At 41.9% G+C, this 10,739-nt stretch overlaps 1 protein-coding gene across 4 annotated transcripts; it reads right to left on the bottom strand.

Annotated features, from left to right (window-relative positions):
- Positions 1 to 2,227: 2,227 nt before the first annotated feature.
- On the bottom strand, positions 2,228 to 9,943 carry ncapg (non-SMC condensin I complex, subunit G). Of its 4 annotated transcripts, none has more exons than XM_061275217.1 (23): positions 9,892 to 9,943; positions 9,672 to 9,736; positions 9,482 to 9,597; positions 9,171 to 9,389; positions 8,358 to 8,586; positions 7,923 to 8,068; positions 7,765 to 7,849; positions 7,480 to 7,672; positions 7,256 to 7,405; positions 7,032 to 7,172; positions 6,827 to 6,950; positions 6,106 to 6,195; positions 5,440 to 5,628; positions 5,227 to 5,337; positions 4,941 to 5,060; positions 4,289 to 4,528; positions 3,981 to 4,162; positions 3,519 to 3,684; positions 3,207 to 3,374; positions 2,983 to 3,106; positions 2,740 to 2,787; positions 2,589 to 2,658; positions 2,228 to 2,503 (listed from the first exon to the last, which is right to left on the bottom strand). In XM_061275217.1, exons 3-23 carry the CDS (start codon positions 9,587 to 9,589, stop codon positions 2,377 to 2,379), a joined length of 3,030 nt encoding a protein of 1,009 aa, XP_061131201.1. In that variant the 5' UTR covers positions 9,590 to 9,597; positions 9,672 to 9,736; positions 9,892 to 9,943; the 3' UTR covers positions 2,228 to 2,376. The 4 variants fall into 4 exon arrangements, with proteins under 4 accessions (XP_061131201.1, XP_061131202.1, XP_061131200.1 ...); XM_061275218.1 differs by having other exon boundaries at positions 9,824 to 9,907; XM_061275216.1 differs by having other exon boundaries at positions 9,672 to 9,928.
- Positions 9,944 to 10,739: the final 796 nt, after the last annotated feature.

Raw genomic sequence — 10,739 nt, forward strand, 5'->3', positions numbered from 1 at the left:
TAAGAAAAGCTTGATGTTGCACTATTTTTTTATATGTAGGGATTTGACTTTTTGATAAATACCTTTGTCTTTGATAAAAAAAAAAAAAAAATCATGCCTTGTCTGAAGAGCTGTCTGTAAGACAAATGTCGACTGTAATAAGACAGCACTGTGCCCTAGAAATAAATCTTCGTCACGACTGCCTCTTCCACCCAGCAAACAAATTTTGGACAGTGAAATAATTGATTGTACAGTTTAAACGTCGACGGCGGATTGCAACTTGGGAAGTACAATTCCTCTGTAATTAGCCGCTGGTCTTGCCAACAAACACAATTAGCACAAACATACTTAATGAAGGTATTGGCATCATGTCGTGGTTTTTTTTTTGATTGCATATTTTGTCATTTTCTCCCAAACAAAGCATTTATTGTCACAAATGGGACATTTCTTGCACTGTCCCGTTTGAGATTTGGAGGCCCGCTTTTTAGATTCCTCCCCCATGTTTTGCACATTCTTTTCCACTACCAACACCTACTGAACAACTAGAGTATTGTATGTGGTGCAATACAGATCCAGATGTTTTTTTTTTTTTTTTCTATCAGTACCTACTCATTATTTTATTACTGACATATGTATGTACACGAGCTGGGATGTCACTTCAGTTGTTACCGTATTTAGGTGGACAAGGTGACTAGGCTAGGGTGGACATTGGAATTAGAACTAAATTTCTTAGACTGAGTAAAATAATCTTAATACAATGTATGAAGCGCCGTCTGAATGTTCTGAGTTTCTTTTTCAATGCCAGTGTTGAGAATAGAATTTTCAGGAGCAGTTGCCCATGTTGTTCAATTTGTAGCCATCTCTTATCCATGATTTGATGGCAAGTAGTTGGGATTAAATTAACTGGCCTGAGTTTGACAAATTCTTAGTGATGTTCCCAGCCCTGAATGTGACAGTTTTAGATCCCAAACTAAAGCAGAAAAATAATTAATCATAGCATTAATGAATGTTCCAGAATTCTATCCTATTTAAATGCAGTTGAGAGATGTTGGATTTTCAAGCTCCTGGTTTTTTTTTGCCTTCTGTTTGCAGCATGAGACTATGAATGCTGATTTAACACTAATCTTGGATGAAACTCAAATGTGTCCTTCCCCTTTATGTAGCGAGTGACTTTATCCAAGATTTTTCTTGTATATCTATTTTTTTTACTATATCTCTGTGCAGAAACGGTGTGTGCCTGACGACCCATGTATTTATGACACTGCGGTCACATTTTAGGGTGGTGACCTGTTTTGGGGGGGGCAAATAATCCGCTCCAAAATGATACGGTGCTAAACTTCTGTTGTATTTTTTTTCTTGTGGTTTTGTACTGTCCTTTAAAGATACAACTGCAGCTGTATTTGGAGGAATAAAGATGTTTTTTTCCCTAAATTTCAAGTGTTATGATGAAACATATATATATATATATACACATACAAACATGTATAAATCTCAGCGCCGACCACAATAAACTTAATGTGCAGGAAACACTAGCAACACACAACTCACAATAAATAATATGGGACCACTTACAGGCGTAAAGTTGGCAATGCTGTACGAGCTCCTTGTAATTCTCCGTAAAAGGCAGGACCCGGAAAAAGAAAAAAGATTCAAAAAGGGTGACACATCAAGTTATCAACAGTAGTCCAGTGCCCTCTAGTGGCCGGAGGAAACCTCCACAATGAACGCAGCAGCTCTATTCCCTTCTTTAAGAGCCAAATTGACTGCCTTTTATTTAAAAGCGGCATTATATGCATTTTTGTCCCCCATAATGAGGTTCTGTGTACAAAAGGTTCTTTTCTCCAGTAATGTCCGTCTAGATCTCGTTTTGTCTCTTTTTCGCGTCAATTGTGCGGCACTATTTGCCTGACAGACAGATATGCGAACACACCACTCTTCTCCCCAGTGACCTTGTCACATATCCCTCCGCCCAGCAAAGCGGTGCCGCACAATAGCGGTCTTAATAACGAGTGTACAACACTTTAATTAACAATTAAAATGTTCATAATTTTATATTTATTTTCAGCCTTTATCTTTTGTTTTTCAATAGATGACGTAAATTCAACACCTATTCAATATATTTTTTTATATTTTTAAAATCACTATAAAAAGCACAAGTCTGTCAATATCTTGATATGTATCCTAAACAAATTCTGCCATAAAGTTGGAGTGAGGTACAAGATCTCAAATAATAATAAAGGAGGCAATCTACACAAATCTGACCTTTATTGTAAAAACAGTTACAAATTAGCAAATGCAAGCTCATAAGACTATATATATATTTAAAATGTGCCCTAGCCTGCTGTATTTTGGGAGGACTTGGGGAATAATTCAACAGAAGCCAACTTTGCAGGACAGTTAAGAAAGATTGGCTTCCTGGTTGAGGAGTGGATTAAGATCCAGTTTTGTCTTCTCTATAGCTGCAATCTTGGCCCTACGAGAAGGTCGCGTTGCAGGAACTGAGTCGGGAACATTTTCTCCATCGCTGCTTTCAAACAACAAAAAATGAAACACACACAATGTATGATATGATTATTTGAAGGATTAAAAAAAAGAAGAAAAAGTCTCACCTTTCCTCTGAGGACTCTGCCTTTCTGCTGGGCTTTTTGCCTCCTTTGGCAGTTGAGGCCTTCCTTTGACCTACACACACACACGAGTCAAGTTACCTCACAATGTTGAGCGGCTGGAAGCTGTACAACGTGAAATTACAGGCCGCATTACCTTTTCTGCTTCTCTTGGCAGCCTTCAATGGCTCGTCGGCTACAGTTTCTAAAGAAACAACATTGTTATTCTGTAGAGTTCAATGGGTCAGCCCCTTTTTTGCCACGTGGGTAGGGCTTTTTTTTTTTTAATCCGCTTACCAACATGTTGGCAATAAAAGCATAATCCTCTTATAAGAAGAGTTTTCATAAATGTGACGTGAGCACACAGTGGAGACAAAATGTTTGTGTTTGCATTTTGTACCGTCCGCATTGACATCAACTGGCTGCAGCGCTGAGGCGTTGACGAGCTCGGCTTGCTCTTTCGAAGCCCTCAGTTGAGAAATCATCTTCTCCAAGGCACGGAGACAGACACGGTCCTTCACCACCTGGAGCGGACCAGCACGGGTTGGAAATTGAACGTTTAAATCGTATCCAATGTGAAAGAAGTCGACAGCTGTGCTTTTGTACACTGAAGATGTCGCGTACCTGAATGAGCTGCTGCAAAAGTGACAGCAGGTCCTTCCTGACCATCTCGTTCCCGGTTAGCTCCAGGTAGCTCAGCGTCTTGGCGTAGAGGCGCACCTCGGGAGCAGTCGGATCTAGTAGCATCTCACCGCACATGCGTACCGCCAAGTAGTCATGGACGCCCACTTCCTGAAGTCACACAACCGCACTCGTCAATTCTGTTGTCGTTGGGCAGATGAGCTCATCAAAGAAAAACAAGAACACGCCTGTTTTTCCACTCTACAAACGTGTCAGCGTGGAACTTTGAGTTCACGTGAGCAAGCGATTGCTAACCTCAGTGTTGGCAGACGGCTTCATGAGGGAACTTGGATGGGTCAGTTCTACAAAAAGCTTCACCACGTTGCTAACGTCCACCTCAGCTAATGGAGAAGTGGCGGGGGCCTTCATCAGCGTACGCATGGTTGGAAGAAAACTCTCCTCCACGACTTCCTGGTGGGCTCTAATAATAATAATAATAAAAAAAACAACAACACAGGGGCCATGCTTGTTAGTGTCGCTCGTGTGGTGGCGCCTCTTTCACCTAACTTCAGGCACACATTTAAACAAACTACCCACACGAGAGGCTGAACAAGTTTGAAGTTGCCATTATATGCCCCTCTTTACAGAAATTGTGATTTCACATGTGAGTCATTTTTTTCAAACTGAAAACCTAATCTTACAAAACTAGGGCATACAAAAACAGAGATTCTACTGTAAAAGTAATTCAGAAAGTGACGGTATTTTTTTTTTCCCGACCTGCTCTCGCGGGCATAGAGCTGGAAAAAGACACCCAGGCAGCTTCGAAGACGAACGTCGTCCTCAGTGACTGGGTTATACCACAGCAGAATCAGGCGCGACAGGATCTTGGAACTGGAAATGCGGCCCATGTACATCAGTTTGGCCAGACCCTGAGCTGTCTCCGTGCGCAGTTCGGACATCTGCATGTGACATTTGGAGCAATTTTTACATGCTGGAAAAAAATTGTCCAAATGGAGGACCAGTACCATACACATATGTTGGGATTGTCCAAACAATTACTCAAAGTATTACGTGTGCACGCTGACCTCACTGTCTAGGAGCTCTGACAGCATCACCAAAATGCTCTGAGCGGTGTCCTCCTCCTTCTGTGCTGCCACTTTCTCCTCATCCTCCTGCTCCTCCTCCCCCTGGTCCGGTGATCCCGGGAGCTGAGTCTTCTGACCGCTGCCACTTTCAGAGAGCAGCTGGAAGCCGAACAGCAAAAGCAGGTCGATGACTGCTCGCAGAGCGCTGATGCGAATCTTGACCTCATCGAGTTGGGCGATCTGAAAAGAGAAAGTGCAGTTGTATTTCCTTTTTTTTTTTTATTTGGTTGTTGCCTCTTTTACAGGGAGCCTGCAAAATTGCTGCATTGTAGCTGTAACAAAAGAGCTGACACAAATTCTTAAAGTAGCTGAATCATGCTATTTTAAGCTTTCCAATAATAATTATAGGCAAGTAATTTAATACGGTATTATTATATAATATATATAGTTATTTTATTTGTATAGTTATTTTAGTGGCTATTTTTTCTAACCCAGAAGACGCCTTGGTCATTGAAACCCTGCCTTTACTGTCCTCTCTCTAACACACACACACACAATCTATCTAATATGATATAGCGCTATTAAATTGTGAAATAATACATTTGAAATCTTTCTTTGTGCTTACTTCAGAAAAAATAAGAGTTTGCGTTACCTGTAGCAGAAGCACCATGTGGGTGTTGGCAAGCTCCTTGCTGTGTAGAGCGCATGTGCCCAGACAAAGCACGGCCATGCTGCGGACACTGGGGTGAGCACTTGCGATGCTAGGCAGGATCTGACAGGGTAAAGAAGTCAATTCAACCAGAACTCTATCAAACCACTCGCTTCCCCATGTATAAATTTAATCGTGATACACTCATCCAAGTGACAACGAATGACATGTACGGTTGAAAAGTCATGAACGATAATACTGTCAAGGCCGTCGAGACGGTTGTTCATACCAGTGAGGACATTAAGGCGCTTATGGTGGGGCTGATTCGATTCTTGGTTTTCATCTGCTTGAGCAGCTCAGCACACATTGTCAGACACCTCAATAGAGTCTCAGGGTCGTTCTAGACAATGGAACAAACACAATGGATCCGTTAAATGTTCGTCTTCTGCTTATATCGGTTTTCTTTTGACAGTGGTGTCCTACTTGAAAATGAAATAAATACCTTCTCAGTGCGGATCTCGGTGCAAGTTGGTTGGGTGATCGCTGCGATCTCCTCGAGGACCTTGTTGCGCTGGTTCTCCAGCTCTGTGATGGACTCCTTCAACTCGGCGGCGCGGCCGAAGTCCTGAGCGGCGATGCTCTCCTCTAGGGCTTGCTTAGCCTCCATGATTCTCACCTTCACCTCTGCTAACTAAACGAGAGATGGAGGAAGAAATACAAGGCCCGAGAATTAAATGTGACAATTAAGGAGATGAAATGATTTGCATTTAAGGATCAGCTGTATTTCATTATACCATGGCCAATCATCAACCCGTGTGAATGGAGAGGGGCTCAGGATATGACAAAAGACTTCAGGGGTACAAAAGATGGCTGGATGAAGGGATGCAGTGGAAAGGGGGGCCAGATGCATGTAGCAGATGGGAGCAAAGGATGGTTATTGAGATTAAGATGCAAGCAATGAGCATAAATCCTGAGAGGCTCTCACTGATAGAAGAATATGAAAAAAAAACCAAGACTTTCTATTTATTCAAGCAGGGAGAGAGCAGCTCTGCATACACATTATATCCAACTTGAATCAGTCAGACATACTTTGCCCGCTGAAATAAATAACAGCCATCTGCTGGATGGAAAGAGAACATTTGGAGGAGGATTTTGGGCATGTTCCCACCTGAACTTGCTGGCGACGGCTGACGTTCTCGTCCACCGGTTGACTTGCTTCTGAAATTGGCGCCCGCACATCCGAGATTATTTCTGCCACCTGTAGACAAGCAAATTAACATTCGCTCTTGGTGTGAGACACACTGTTATCATAGTCATTTCTGTGATTAAAAAAAACAGTGTTAGGCTGATGGTGCTGCCTAAGTGTCCCTTCTTACCAGGGCTGTTGAATAACACTTTTTTCAGACCGATACCAATACAAGTACTCACTCGAGTACCAATTCCATTCGTTCTTTTGATATATGAAATTTTACTCAAATTCTCTACAGTAAATGTTGAACTTTTTCCGTTGTTGTGTTACAGATGTTTGAACAATGAATGAATGAAGACAAATAAATGTGGAATAAACATAACAAAATTAACTTTCAAACTGCTTAAATGTCCCAAATAAAGGCACCATTCTGACAGACGAACTCAAAATAATTGTTAAATAATCACCCATTGACACTATGATGCGATCAAGTAATATCCTAAACAAAAAAAGTCAACATGTTAGAAATAAAGAGGTGTTCTGGAAAAAAATAATAATACATGACCATAAGAAAATGAGCAAATGACTCTTGTGTGATTATGCTGTGCTAAATGTTGTATCCTTTAAAAGATATCTGACTTTAAACGTTCACAGAATGGCCAACAGCGAGGCCAAGATGCATGACAGAAATATATCTCACGGTCTGAATGCGTCGCTGGTCATCGAGCACGAGTGTGAGGAGCTTCTCGGTGAGCAAGGGAATCAGCGAGGAGGGCGTCCGCGGCAGGGCCAACATATCCTGCAGCACAGCCAGAACTCGCTTCCTGTACAGATGAACCGATATTAGCCACAAGGTACTCCAACTTTCAAACAACTTTGCTCAAAAGACCAGGCGTCTTTCTTACCTGCCACCCTCCTCATTGGTGTCCAGGCAACCGATGAGATGGATGAGCTGCTGAGAGATAAAATCCTTGGTCATAACCAACTCCAGCTGGGTCAAGTCTGCTCTCTGCTCCTCTGACAGCGCCGGAACCACCTTCAGATACCTGCACCGTGTCACGTGAGTTAGAAAGACTCATGGAGCATAATCGACTGGGTCCTAACTTTTTATATGCATTGTCTCTCATACTCATAGAGGTACTCGGCGTAAGTGGCAGCATCCGGCAAGACCTGCTCCAACATTTCGTCACCGTCGTCGCCTTTATCCTTGATGAACTTGCACAGTGCTCGCCAGTAAAGAACATTCTCGCATGTCAGGCACTCCACTGGGATCAGTTTCCTGTTCAAACATGCAAACATTCGATCATGGTTTAGCTATTCAAAAGGCAGAAAATGCAAGTTGATGAAGTGTACCTGTTGTTCAACTGAATTCTGTTCTGCAGCAGATCATCAGCGTCCATGCCTTTGAAAATGGCAGTCAGCATTTCCAAAGCTGTTTCGTCACAATTCTCCACATCAAGCTTGTGGAGAAGCGCCACGACATTTCCATCCAGTCCACGGAGCCAGGCAGGTAGTAGACTGGTGCAAACCACCTCTTTTACTACTTCTACAACACATGCAAGAGGTCGGAGATAATTATTTTAAGCTTGGCTTGAAATGGAAACTGCAATGATTATAACGGGTCAAAACCATTGTTACCTGATGTGTCGTGGAGTCCCTGCTCCAGTAAACTCACTCTTTGTGCAATGGATAGAGCTCGAACGTAAACCTTGTCAGCCAGAACCTTAAAAAAGAAAGTATATATTCAAATGTAGCAAAACACAAACACAAGCGTGCGCAAGGGCATAGATGGCTACCTGGTAGGCTTGTTTGCGGACATTTTCTTTCACATCACGGGTGCGTTTGAGTACTCTTGAGAGGGTGCGAGGACACACAGCAATGCAGGAGAGGACAGCCCGTCGCACCTCTGCATTACTGTCGTTTTCCAGAATCTGCATGTAAGCTGAAACGAGGGAGAAAAAGGAGAATTATGATAAACAGTAGCAGGCAAAATGCTTTACTTAGCGTTGTTCTTTTTTTTTTTTTCGTTAGTTGGCAGGCTAAACCGACCTTGCCATGACTTTTACTGTGTATTGTGTAAATTACATATTACAAGGCTGCTTATGAATTCTACACTATTCCATCCTTCAAATTGATGTCCCTTACACATGACCCTCTGTTCGGTTTGTTGTGTTTTCTCAAATTCTATTAAAAAAAAAAATTAATGGATAAACTCCTCTGGGAATACACACCATTGAGGGTGGGACAATCAGGATCAGTTGGCTGCTGCAGTCGGGTCATGGCCAAGGCGGCTTGGATGCGCACATTGGGAAACTTGTCAGTGACACGGACCAGCATGGCTTGATGGATGCGATCGAAGAGATCGTCGTCGATCTGAGCGCTCTCCGCCATGCTGCCGAGCAGCTTGTTGATGAGTTGGCACACGCGGAAGCGCACCGCATGGCTGTTGGCCTTATGAGACTGAGAGGAGGTACACAAGAAGATGGCATCAGTTCAGGCAAAAGACGGGCAGGATGGTAAAGGATTATGAGTACACAGACAAACTAATCAGCATGAGTCAGATTTATCCACCATTTTCTTTAAGGCTTGTCCTCATTACGGTACGCTAGAGCTGATATTTCTCACAGTAATTTTAGCACTTTTAGGGCAGTTGACCTTTAGATGTTCGCTGATAAGAGTACACGAGGGAGGGTGCTGTTCTCAACAAATAAAAAATCAGACACAGAAATCCTTTATCCATTACAGGGGTTACGTTCCAGACCACCCCCGCAATGGGTCAGATCCTCAATATAGAAAGTACTCTCTTTAAATCCATTCTAAGCATATTTTTACATCATCCATGAACTTGTTTTGTTTTTAATGTCTTTAAACACATTTTAAAACTACACAATTGCACCCATTTAAAGTTAAAGAGAGCTGGAGCAATTGTTCACTAAAAGGTGGTGCAAATTGTATGACAATCTATACAGTATATATATATATATATATAGGCAACTTAAAGCAGTGTTTTAAGTGGAAACCAAGACGTGTGTGCGTATATGTACCTCCAGCAAGAAGTTGAAAAGGAAACTAAAAAATGGATGATCGTCCTCCTCATCTTCCTCCTTTTGCTCTTCATCAGTTTTAGGAGGAGGCTGGAAACTTGTGATGAATCTGACTACAAATTCAATGACGTTTTCCACTGTGGGCTCGCGCTTGTAAACAATCATGGCATGTTTCAGGTAGCTGATAAACTCTTCGTGGAACAAGGTCTTGTCCTCCAGCTGACAGAGAAGAATGAGGGACATTGAGTTAGCAAATAGAAGAACTTTCAGCAACATGTTGAAATGAAAAACAACATTTGGTTAGGGCTCACTTTGTTGTAGCGGTTCTTCAGGCTCGCCACCAGCTTCGCCTTGTTGCTGTGTCCCTTTTGGGCGCACTGAAAGGCATCCTTAATGTCTATTTCGTTGTCCGCGGCCATAGTATTCCCTTTACAGACGACAACACCAACCGATCAATTCCAGATAAGTGTGTGTAGACTGTAGAGGATTCTCTTTGTTTACCCCTAGTCGACCTTTGCTGTCAGTAGTTTTGTTCGCAGTTGATTGTTAGCCACTGTAGCAAGCCGCTAAACTCACAAAAACAAAACAAAGAAAAACATCGTGGCCCGTCTAAGTCCAAATAAGTTCAACCAAAGACGCTACAAAATACTCACGAACTTAATGAAGTAATCGACGTTATAGTTTCAACATATATATCGTCAGTCTTAGGAAGTTCAATTACCTTTCCGACTTGTTCGTGAATGCAACACTACCGCCAGTTTTCAAATCTGTTGCACTGTTGCAATCTCGCGAGAACTGCACTGTTGCAATCTCGCGAGATTTGAATGTTTAGTTTGCCCACATTTCAGTCTCGCAGGTGCACTTTGGGCCACTTTATATCGATTTAAATCCTCGTAAAATGTTTTCACGTCTTTGTTTGGATGTAACTATTTACCTTTTTTGTAGATGCTGCAAAAGTCACAACATTAGGTACACTTGCACAATCTAGTGATGCATACTATACACTGGTAAAGGGAAAGGCTACTTCATTATTGGTTTGAAATTTGTTGTAGTCAGTGATTTAAAATCATACTGGTAAGTGCATTTTTTTTATTTTTGTCAGAATTTATGCTTTGTTTTGGTACTCATTATTTGTATTTCAAAATAGACCGTTTGTTGTCGGTGTAGAGGAGACTTTTATATATTTGTGCTTCTGACTTTGAGCTCTCTTGTCCTAAAGTGATCAAACTGCTTTGCAAACTAGTTTCAACTGTCTACTAATAATTGACAAAGCAAATGCAACACAAACACAAATTGTGTGGGTTGGACATGGATGATCAGTTATATGTGAAGATGCAACCTCACATCTCAAAACAACAATATACACTGGAAGACACTTTGGCATTTTTGTTTGTGCCCCAGGCCAAAGCTGTATAGAGGTCACAGCAGGCTGCTTTTATCCATGAGAGTGCACAATATTTGTGCAAGCGTCAGCCATCTATCTCTGGAAATCAATTCATTAGGTTGCACTCTTTTTGTTTCCATTTGACATAAAAGATATTTGGGATTTTACATTAGATTATTTTGTTG

Source organism: Syngnathus typhle, linkage group LG3 (assembly GCF_033458585.1).
Source record: "Syngnathus typhle isolate RoL2023-S1 ecotype Sweden linkage group LG3, RoL_Styp_1.0, whole genome shotgun sequence".
NCBI classification, from domain to species: Eukaryota; Metazoa; Chordata; class Actinopteri; order Syngnathiformes; family Syngnathidae; genus Syngnathus; species Syngnathus typhle.

Coding starts and splice junctions, on each gene's coding strand:
- ncapg (XM_061275217.1), bottom strand. CDS start 9,589: ATGGCCGCGGACAACGAAATAGACATTAAGGATGCCTTTCAGTGCGCC. Junction 4,163..4,288: donor CAGAGCTCCTAGACAGTGAG/GTCAGCGTGCAC, acceptor TGTCACATGCAG/ATGTCCGAACTGCGCACGGA. Junction 3,107..3,206: donor TTTTGCAGCAGCTCATTCAG/GTACGCGACATC, acceptor GGTCCGCTCCAG/GTGGTGAAGGACCGTGTCTG.